This window comes from Patiria miniata, unplaced genomic scaffold, assembly GCF_015706575.1.
Source record: "Patiria miniata isolate m_02_andy unplaced genomic scaffold, ASM1570657v1 HiC_scaffold_5, whole genome shotgun sequence".
In the NCBI taxonomy this organism is placed as follows: domain Eukaryota; kingdom Metazoa; phylum Echinodermata; class Asteroidea; order Valvatida; family Asterinidae; genus Patiria; species Patiria miniata.
Window position 1 is genome coordinate 22,961,128 of NW_024037072.1, and position 11,709 is coordinate 22,972,836.

Here is an 11,709-nt window from a genome sequence, read left to right on the forward strand (position 1 = left end):
TTGAACCCAACGCTGTAAGGCTGGCTCTTTGGAACAATACGCGCTACGCTGAACGCGCACACCAGCATGCATTTTGCACGCAAATACCGCGTCATGGAACAAGCGCAAAGTGAAACGGTATAACGCATGGGTATAACGCATGGTCGCACCGTGCATTATACCGAATAATAATATGTCACATGATCTACAATTCACCAATCAGATGACGGGGATTTATTCAGGTGTTGTATAATATACCGTATCGCATGGTCCATATCGCACCCTGCGTATTGCGCTATTCCAAAATTCGAGCGACATTCCAGCTGCATGCGCTAAACTGCGTCATCCAACTGTACTGTGTGTCAAGTTTGCTTGAAGATAAACTCATTATCACGCTCCCGCTCATGGAACACGGAAAATGTAGTGCATCCGTGTTCACATACCACTCCGACGAAACAGACGCACTACATTATTCCGTGTTCCACTCGCGCTCGCGGGATAACTTGTAGTATACCTCTTGTTCATCTTCTGTTACTGAATAAGCCAGTTCAGTATTCAGGGGTTGCTTCTGTGAGATGACAAGCTGATGTTATGGACTTGATGATGAGGATTGCACTAACGGAAGAATGAAAGCTTTTCCTTAATGTACTCCTCCGTCAACTCTTCTACATTCCGAATCTCTAAAACCTGTTAAGAAAAATTGTACATGTATTGTTTATGATAGACCTTTCGCAGGGTCGCCATCTTAAAATCAAAGCGAGGCATATAACGCCAACAAACATTGCGGTGTAAATAGTGTGTGCGGTGAACAACTTGTCGGGTTCCTGGAAGAAGGGTGTGAGGGCGATAAATGGGTCAAAATGTCAAATTCGGATTTTTCAGGTAATCGATAGAGCTTGGAAATCTCTTTCATTTGAAATACATATTGTCTCAATCGGCTACGTCATTCTGATGTAATTAACAGTAAACAAAGGACGGAAGAAGGTTTTTCATTAGTTGTGCCCGACAAAAGGTCGTAAGGGTGTTATTCTAATTTAACAAATAATGTTCGAAGCGCCCTAACGTCCCACTCAAGCGGGTACGCAAAGCGAAATTTGTTCCCGGCAAAAAAGGACATAAGGATTTAACATGCCACTTAAGCGTACGTTTAAGGCTTGGGAAGTTCCCAGTAAAAGGTCGTTAGCATAAAAATTGAAATAACTTCAAAATTAAGTAATATTTTGACATAAAAATGCACCACATTATTTAAATCATTAACGAATGTCATCAGTAAACATTTCAACCTTATGTGATTTTTAATCTAGAAATGGCAGCACAAAACCTTTCAGCTCGATTATCTCCAAAGGTGCTTTTTGCGTGCCTGGGCTGCTTACCTCCTTTTTCTTGTTACACGACGAACTGGCTCTTATAAATGACAATCTTATAAATTGACAGCTAGTTTAAATTAGATCATGTGTCATTGCAATTTGAAGAAGGATCTTATCATAAAGAAGCCTACAACTGTGTCTGTGTAGTAGGCTAGGCTAGTTAACGCAGCTGCAATGCTGTCAACCGCGACCGTACAGACTCCATATTTGCACTTTCCATCTGTGGCGTTTTCTGAGCTGAAATTGCATTTGTTTGGAAGGAAGTGCTTACATTTACACAAAAAAGAGGAACTGGAGGCCAATACAAACATGTAACATTTGTCCTCCATGCAGAAAATATCTTAACGATTGTGCACTGCACCCTGACTTGTTTACATGCAAAATGACACGGGCCTTCAAGACACCCGTCTGCTCTACTAATAGACAGGTGTCTAAAAGGCCTGGATAATTTTGCACGTAAATGAGCCGGGGTACGATACAGTTCCTCTTTTTTTTCTGGGAAATGATGGGTCCTGTGAGAATGGCACAGCTAGATAGCCTGATAATATAAGTGCTTTATACCAAACAAATGCAATTTCAGCTCAGAAAACGCCACGGATGGAAAAGTGGAAAAAGACAGTCTGTACGGTTGGTGGTGGTGCTGCAGCGTTAACTCAGCTACACGGAAACTTCAGTTCAGCCACTGTTTTAGGCTTATTTATTATCCTTCTTCAAAATGCAATGAGACATGACCTACCTAGAATACTGATTGATGTTTTGGGGAATTTTAGCTATGCTATAAGATTGTCAATCTCCTGTAACTTTGCAAGAGTCACGGATGAATGCCCAACGCCAGCAGGGAACAATTAGTATCCTTGACTAAACGACTTGTGAGGCATGACTATATCTTTTTAAACACAATGTGCATTTTCAAAATTAACAACCAATGTAATATTTGTTTTTATCAAGTAATGAAACCATCTATTATTACTTTAAATCATTGAAAATGGTGCATGAACAACATAAAATCCTGAATTGCGGGAACCTAGATCCACATGTGCAGTGTGCATACACGGTGTATTTGTGTCTGTACGTCTAGAGCCCGCAATTCAATGGCCCCTATCAACTGCACAGTGCCCGAACAAAGTGCGGGTTATTTAATTTCACGTGCCCCATGCATACACGCACGGTGCGATTGATATTCCCTGCTGTTCGTTTTGGGCAGTGTCACATTGTCACGCAGCAATTTCCACGCAACTCGCATACTCTTTAAATTTGCAACTTTTCAAATCGCATCATTTTTCATAAACCGTTGTCAGTGTTGGACAATTTACAGTCGTTGGTAGCAAACAGGGTATCAACATGTAGCTAACAACATTCCCCGTAGGTCTATATATATAAATGACGTTATCATAAGACAATCAGATTCAAAATTGTGACCCCACCAATGAGTGTGGACTTTCTTTCTTTTTTTCTTTTTTCTTTTTTTGCGGTGTTTATGATGAATATGGTCCCACACAATGATGTACCTTTGTAACGCCAGACGCCTGTTGAAAATTAAGTTTGCTTCCAGCGTACATCATCTGCTGCTCTGGTTTACATCCTGGAAAGAGCGAAAAACATTAATTCACGGTGTTAATGTTGTTGAAATTTCCACCTGTGACCTCCTGCACACCATAATTGCACTCTGCCTATTGAATTCTCAAACCCTTTTGTTGGCAATCTGCCAGTTAGTCAATATCTTTGTTCATTGGGCACTCGGTAGAATCTATATACTCTGACGTTGCTTTCATTTAACCCTAAAAGGGCGGGGAGGGGGGGGGGGCGGCGGAATCCACCTCGTTATCATTTCCGAGACAGCCTTGAATTTGTTTTTTTTTTCGCGACCCGAGCTGTTATGACTTTTTAGCCTCGAGCATTGCGCATCCTTTCATACCAAAAACATAAAATTCGGACCATACAATTTTTTCCGGCGCTACGCGCCGTGAAAAACAAACTTTCCCATATACGACGTGTACACCGAGCACGATTACCATTCGCACATATCAATAATTAATTACCCATAATTCCAAAACCCTTTGACCTATAGACATGAAGTTTCTTGGGTATGTTCATGATGAGTTGCTCTATGCATGTACCGAGTTTCAAAAATTTCCGTCACTCGATGGCCGAGATCTTGGGGGGGGGGGGCGGCAGCCCCACCCCCGGCTGAGCGATGGCCAAAATAACCCGGCCCTTTTAGGGTTAAACCTGATCTTCTTCCTCTCTGTGGTTTATATGAGGATTTGTAACATAATATAACTTTTGATGAGGATTTGGTTTTCAGGAATTACAGGGATCCGTCATTCACAACGAAAACAATTGGTGCTGGATTACAAAAAAAAAATGAAAAACATAAAGGCGAATGCAGTACCTGATGGAGACAAAAAGATGAAGAGGAGTGGGTAGGAGGTTCGTCCATCGTCGTGTTTATAACAATAGCTGAGGACGACGTAGCGCGGCTGGCTGGTGGGTAACTCTGCCTGCAACTCATCAACTGACATGTCCTGATAATATTGTGGGAAATTGAATTAAGGAACATTGAAGATAAATAAGGGAATAAATGTGTGCTTGGGAGGTGTTACATAGTATGTTTAAGACTGGTTGGAGCCCAGATGCTGCTAATCACCCGACCTTTTCGGTAAAAAAAAAAACCTTTTCAGTCCAAAACAAGTCACAAATTAAAAATTTCCAATGATTTTGTTCAACAAGTTTACTTCGTGTTTTTCGAAACACCCCTATAATGGAGTGTCCAGCTCAAGAGTAAGACATAAACAACTCTTTTTATGGAGAGCACGCACTGTGCGATGACTCGCAGATGCAGCTGTGGTGAGTGCGTTGTGAATTTAGGACTATAAAATACTGACTCACTGGTAGTATTGCGCATGCCTACGTGAGGATTGTGAACATTCGACTAATAAAACGGTAAAAGGCACTGGAGTTCAAAGGAGTCCAAATTTCATGTAACACTGCAAAAGTGTTTAAGACCAGCCAGCCATGTCTTTATCATCCGTTTAAAACCGACAGAGATGCCACCAATATACCAATAAAAAGCTTGTAACACTACTAAAAACCTGAAACTACCCTACCCCCTTTCAAAAAGATAGCATTTAATAAAGCTTTGTTCTGGTTTTTTTTTTGGAAGATGGAGAAGTTTACACATTTAGATGTGGCCATAATTCTTTTCAGTCTGACTTTTAATTTGTTTTCAATCATTCAAAAATATTAAAGGCTTACTTCAAGTTCATCCTCCAGGACTATCACCTCGTCTTTGATTTTAACTGAAACAAAATCAAAGGTAAAACAAGTCAGGTGTGTTTACAAACACAAATGCCCCGCAACGGTGACAGTTCCCATGACATAACACCACTCTTTTAACATCAACTTACATGTACCTTGGTCACATGGAACATTCATTGACAGCATTAGTGTCTTCTGTAGGTTTTATATGAATTAATCCCTATAATCTCAGAATAAATACATGATTTCTATTGTTTTAGCCACTGTGAACTTGACCCTTGACCTTTTGGCCCCAAATTCAATAGGCTTCTTAGGATTACCAAGAAAAATCCACAAACCAAATTTGAAGTTCATATGTTAAGTATTTCTCAAGTTATCGCGCTGACAAGATTTCTATTGTTTTAGCCACTGTGAACTTGACCCTTGACCTTTTGGCCCCAAATGCAATAGGCTTCTTAGGATTGCCAAGAACAATCCACAAACCAAATTTGAAGTTCACATGTAAAGTATTTCTCAAGTTATCGCGCTGACAAGATTTCTATTGTTTTAGCCACTGTGAACTTGACCTTAGGCCTTTTGGCCCCAAATGCAAAAGGCTTCTTAGGATTGCCAAAAACAATCCACAAACCAAATTTGAAGTTCACATGTAAAGTATTTCTCAAGTTATCGCGCTGACAAGATTTCTATTGTTTTAGCCACTGTGAACTTGACCTTTGGCCTTTTGGCCCCAAATGCAAAAGGCTTCTTAGGATTACCAAGAACAATCCACAAACCAAATTTGAAGTTCATATGTTAATTATTTCTCAAGTTATCGCGCTGACAAGATTTCTATTGTTTTAGCCACTGTGAACTTGACCTTAGGCCTTTTGGCCCCAAATGCAAAAGGCTTCTTAGGATTACCAAGAACAATCCACAAACCAAATTTGAAGTTCATATGTTAAGTATTTCTCAAGTTATCGCGCTGACAAGATTTCTATTGTTTTAGCCACTGTGAACTTGACCTTTGGCCTTTTGGCCCCAAATGCAAAAGGCTTCTTAGGATTACCAAGAACAATCCACAAACCAAATTTGAAGTTCATATGTTAAGTATTTCTCAAGTTATCGCGCTGACAAGATTTGTCCGGACACACACACACACCCACCCACCCACACACCCACCCACCCACCCACGGAAGGACAAGGCGGAAACAGTATGCCCCTTCGGCTTCGCCGCGGGGCATAAAAAAAGTTATTTAATTTGCAAAATTGATATATATGGCATTTTTATCTGCCCTAGTCCAATCATAGCAGATTTGTTGAAATCATTTAATTGTGATCAAATTTGGAAGATGCCGGACACTGATATAGCCAAACAAAAAAAGATGTTTAGCGTCCCCGCCCGCTTCCTTTTTGGAGGCCCCTCCTTTTTTTTCTTCTTTTTTTTTAAATCACGAAAAAATGATACATTTGAAATGTGACATCATTCTGGCCTCTTTGTCTGTTGCATCTAGCCCATATAAAGCTGGTATAACGTATGTCATTCCTCAGTCCAAGTGGCGGCCATTTAATAAAAAATAGCTGGCAGCCATCAGGCGGCCATTTTGGAAGGGAAAAAAAAGGCCTCCTCTTTGCTTTTTTTTCAAAAAGGCAGGACGTTAAAGATGTTTTTTTTTATTTGGCCTTATATGTGCACATGAATGTGCCAGGGGTTTGTGCACAAACTACTGTTTATTATGCCATCGACTGTTTATTTAAAGGGAATATACAACATTTGCAAACATCGAAAAATAAAACTACCAAGTTTTTACGAAATACCTTACTAGGATGTTGGTAAATGACAGTCTCAAGCATCTTGTAAAATTATGGCACCTGGTATGAAGTTATTTTCAAGAAAATGGTATTTTTGTATACATTTCCAACGGTGGTCAGCCGACCAGCGTTGGAAAAACCTAACTATTTTTCAACTACTGCTCCAAATTTACCATTTTTTCAGTCCAAATTTTGTTTGCTATTGGTTACATGTTCATGAACGGGTGCAGGCCAGCTAGACTGGTTCCCTTGCCTCACAATTTTCCATCATCTATAAATTGATCCATTTTATCTTTTGTGGAGTCAGGGAACCAGACTACTTGAAAATTTTTTTGTTTTTCTTGGTTTTTCCAACCTTTTCGAACACAAAACTTCAAAAATGTCAGTGTTACAATATTTGATCTATTATACTAACCCCTCAAATAGTTCCTTTCTGAAAGTTACAGCAAAAGCCAATGATGTACATTCCCTTTAAGCACATATGTGCAGCTGATCTAGTTTCTACAGGCTATATTCACGAGTCAACCATATCAAATTGAAAGCAAGGTATAATCTTCGTTTTTGGAAAATGTGCGAATAGAAATGAAAGCAATGACATCAAGTTAATTACAAATTTGTACCAGTCTGCTCCAATTTAAAAATTGTGATTAAACCTACCCTAAGGCCAAAAAAAAAAGTCTCCGGTTTCTGGTATGGAGCTTGCCTCAAAAGTGGTGCGGCAACACGGCTTTTTTTTTTTTTTTACCCGATTTTTTTGCTTCAAATGTCGGCTGATGACTGCAAATGGTGCCCGACTAAACTTAGTACAAATAGGCCTATATGGGATTGGGAGTCCAGAGAGGCCACATAAAGCTTATTCTCGACCATAACCCCACCTAAAAACACGTTAAAATTGTGCAGCAGCAGAATTCCAGTCAAACCAGTGAGTTTGGCGGTTTTGAGACATCATCTTTCATTGAAAAAAAAACTTTTTCATTTTGCCGACGCGCATGGCTACGGTGACGTGCGCGCATACCAGAAACTTTTTTTTTTTGGCCTAATGTTTTAAGCCACATTTTAGGAAAAATGAAAGTGAGGCTTGGAATGCATCAGTCTAGCACCGTCCCAATCAACAGGCATGCAAACTGAATTCCCCCCCCCCCTCCCCAAGATTCCCCAAGATGGCGGATTTTCCAAGATAGCTTCTGATTTCTTGACTCTTTGCCGATACAAAATTGTGTGCAAATCAGCCGTGACCCTTTCTACTCTTTTGTTCGAAACTATAAAAAGACAATGTACTATAAATTTACAAAATAGTGGTAAAAAGTATTGCAAAAAAAAAAGGGGGCAGTTGGGAAAAAAAGAAGTGGGCGGGGCGAAAAGCTGTTTTACTCGGCCTTTTATCCAGATTTGAGGTTGAGAGGAAAAGGGATAAAATAGAAGCATGTTCTGAAAATGCCCTTGACATTTACTTCAGCTTTTGGGGTTTTTTTCTAACAAGGGGAGGGGGGTAAAAAAAAGGAAAAGAAAAATGTTGCCAGTGTAACCCTAACCCCCTAGTACTTCCTCAGGTCTACCCTGCTAAATCCAATAGAATCCAACCGGACTTTCCTGCTCAATCCACTGTGCCTCATTTTCAGTTGCCTGCTGAATCCAACATTTTGCATGAGGAATGTACACAAGGGGTTAACTGCTCAATCCAACGGGTTCCATCGGATATGTGACACAGTTGGATCCTGTTGGATTCAGCAGGGTTAGGGAGTTATCCCCAACTTTGCAAGAACTATTTACTCATAAAAATTATTAAACGCACTACTTACAAATCAATGCACTATTTGTCTTTTCCTTTCTGAATCGTAGCTTCTTCAATTTGTCTGCGACGCCTTCACCCAATTCACACACTTTTAAATTTTGCGCCTGCAGTTTGATCACAAACAAAACAAGAAAAGCACATTTAAATGCCCCCCAACAGTGGCGTAGCAAGGTCATTTTAATTTGGGGGGTAAACATTTCTTGAAATCAGGTGCAGACAATATCAATAGGTAGTAACTATAATTGTAATAATTTAGGAGAACAATATGGGGGCACCCCCCCCCCCAAAAAAAAAACTCGCCAATTTATTTTTTTAAGTGACGTCGCAATAAAAAAAAGGCAGGCATGCACTGTGCACACCCACCATCTTTTCCTCAAAAAGATTTGAAGTGGTCAGAAATTGCTTCAGATCGCGCCACCATGACAAGCATCTAACATTACTCATTAGAATCCGAAAAATTTGGGGGGCCATTAACTTAAGCGCCGAAAACCCCACGCCATAATTTTTGGGACCACTTTTTAAATTTATAATTAGGATTTAGGGAACCAAATTTTTTAGCCCCCCCCCCCCCCTAGCTGGAGTTACCCAGCCCTAAACTTTATCATTGGGTTCCTAAATGACAACCCAATGATAAAATTTAGGGCTGGGTAACTCCAGCTACCCCCCCCCCCCCCCCCAAAAAAAAAATCTGGATCCGCCCTTGGAGTTGGACTGGAAAGACTGGGTCACCGCCCCCCATGGCATGCCCAACATGCCCATCACACGCGGCATTGCCTTGTTCGTGCAACTGCAAAGTGCAAGTAACTTGACCCTACTTATCGCCTTTTTAAACATTCGGACATGATCTAGCGTCAGTAGCACTAGCAAACACATAAGCATAGGCTTAACATAACAATAACATGAAATGTTGCAATGATACACACCATCCTAGTTTCTTCCTTCGAAGTTCGAACTGTACAAATGCAATTTGGGACCAGGGTGAACGTAGGTCGTGGCCAAATTCTGCTAAATGGATTTCAAAAATCTGTCAGAATGATCAAAAATCTGCCAAATTCCCAAGAATTACTCGAAATACACTATAAACACTTAAAATCGCGTGCAGATGTTGTAGTATTGCCTTAATTAAGGTTCAAATTAATTATAAACAATCTATAGTCACATAAAGATGTTATGAAATTGCGCAAATTTTTGACAAAAACACTGTTGCGTCACGATGAAGTCCCCAGTGAGTGAACCTTGGCATTCTACCTCCATGATCCAGCCAAGTTGTGCCACTGATTATGCAAGTGTTTGTTTGAAAAGATTTAAGCTTTTTTAAACAAATGTACCATTTTTTTTTTCAAATTTACTATGTTTTTCTGTCAAACAACCATTTGCAGAATTCTGCCAGAAATCTGCAAAAAAATCCATTCTGTCAAATATTCTGTCGTTTTTTAACAAAAGATCTGTCAAAGTTAGCCGAAAATCGGCTAAAACGGTCACCTTGTTTGGGACATGAGGTAGGTAGGTGGAACCCGGAAGGACGTTCAGATTGTGCGCTAATAATACTGGCTATGACTATTCACCATGAAGCTGTAGCCGCAGGCTGTAGCCCATTCGACACGGCTTCTGACTGTCGCTGTCACGCCCCAACTATCGCATCGGTCCCAACTATAGTTGGGCCTGTCCCAACTATAGTTGGGCCTGTCCCAACTGTAGTTCCACAGTTGGGCTGGCCCAACTATAGTTGGGCCTGTCCCAACTATAGTTAGGACGGTCCCAACTGTAAGTTCCACTGTTGGGCTGGCCCATCTATAGTTGGGCCACTCCGATCTTTTTATTTTGCGGTGTCCCAACTATAGTTTACATTGATGTACAACTGTAAAACGTTCCCTACAGCTCTGATACACGTCCGACTACAGCTCTGATACACGTAAGATGTTTTTTTTCAACTCGTTTGTATGTTTCATTGCTTACTTGTTTATCACTTATTGTGTTTCTTACTGAATTATTTTATTTATGCTACTTTTTTATTTTCATTTAAATTCATTTACATATTTAGCAGATATTTATTTACCCATTTTTTTATTCATATATATTACCCTCCATTATTAAAGCATTTTTAATTTCCAGATTTATTTTTAACTTCTCATATTACTTGTATATAATAGATTTATTTTAAAGTTATTTCATGTTACCAACCTAGGATTGGATGAACAGGCTTTTGAGTCACAGTGTTTTCACTTTTGTTCATCCTGGCCATCTTAGATTGGATTGTCTTTACTCTGCTTGTTGAACTCCCTCCCACTTCCACTCTTCCCCAATCCGCTCCCCTTCTACATGTATACATTCCTCATCCCCACCCCCAATTCTTCCCCATCTCATTCTTACCTACTGTACCTATACACATCTATTCTTTTTGATTGGTATTTGTTACACAATTTATCTTTCATCTTGACTGTCCTTGATGTATGACATTTCTTACATCGTATGTACATGTACATGTTTGTATTTTGAATGTTTTGGCCGAATAAATAATAATAATAATAATAATGACTTTACTGGGGACCACTGAAATTAGCTATTGATGGGGCGAATCTATAGTTGGGCCACTCCAATCTTTTTATTTTGCGGTCCCAACTATAGTGTACATTGTTGTACGATTATAAAACATTCCCTACAACTCTAATACACATCTGACTTTACTTGGGACCAATGAAATTATCTATGGGTGGGGACCATCTGTAGTTGGGCCACCGCAATATTTTTATTTGGCGGTCCCAACTATAGTTTACATTGATTTACGACGATTATAAAACATTCCCTACAACTCTAATACACATCTGACTTTACTTGGGACCAATGAAATTATCTATGGGTGGGGACCATCTGTAGTTGGGCCACCGCAATATTTTTATTTGGCGGTCCCAACTATAGTTTACATTGATTTACGACGATTATAAAACATTCCCTACAACTCTAATACACATCTGACTTTACTTGGGACCAATGAAATTATCTATGGGTGGGGACCATCTGTAGTTGGGCCACCGCAATATTTTTATTTGGCGGTCCCAACTATAGTTTACATTGATTTACGACGACTAATGTAAAACATTCCCTACAGCTCTGTTACATACTGTCCGACTTCACTTGGGACCTTTGACATTAGCTATGGGTGGGGCCCATCTATAGTTGGCCGGCCATGGCAATCTTTGAATTTTGCAAAATGTTGCTGGACAATCAACCCAGCAGCTGGACAACTCATCCAACTAGGCAGTACCACGTGACCGGTCAGCCTTGCGGCATGCATGCACGACGAATACACGGTGCCAGCGCCGCGGAACATTTAATCCAACAAGATCTATCAAGCATGAAGCATCCGGCGCAACCGGTCCTAACTATAGTTGGGCCGACCCAACTGCCGCACTATAGTTGGGACAGTCCCAACTATAGTTGGGACCGATGCGATAGTTGGGGCGTGACATCACGACTGTGATGTTTATTGTTTTGAAATTATTTTTAGAATCAGGTCGGATGCCCAAA

The 11,709-nt window shown here is 40.2% G+C and overlaps 1 protein-coding gene across 1 annotated transcript; it reads right to left on the reverse strand.

Moving 5' to 3' along the window:
- Window positions 1–235: 235 nt before the first annotated feature.
- On the reverse strand, window positions 236–9,175 carry LOC119741559 (glia maturation factor beta-like). The gene is made up of 6 exons (XM_038217359.1): window positions 9,108–9,175; window positions 8,192–8,288; window positions 4,602–4,645; window positions 3,739–3,871; window positions 2,855–2,928; window positions 236–666 (listed from the first exon to the last, which is right to left on the reverse strand). Exons 1-6 carry the CDS (start codon window positions 9,108–9,110, stop codon window positions 595–597), a joined length of 423 nt encoding a protein of 140 aa, XP_038073287.1. The 5' UTR covers window positions 9,111–9,175; the 3' UTR covers window positions 236–594.
- Between the last annotated feature and the right edge of the window lie 2,534 nt (window positions 9,176–11,709).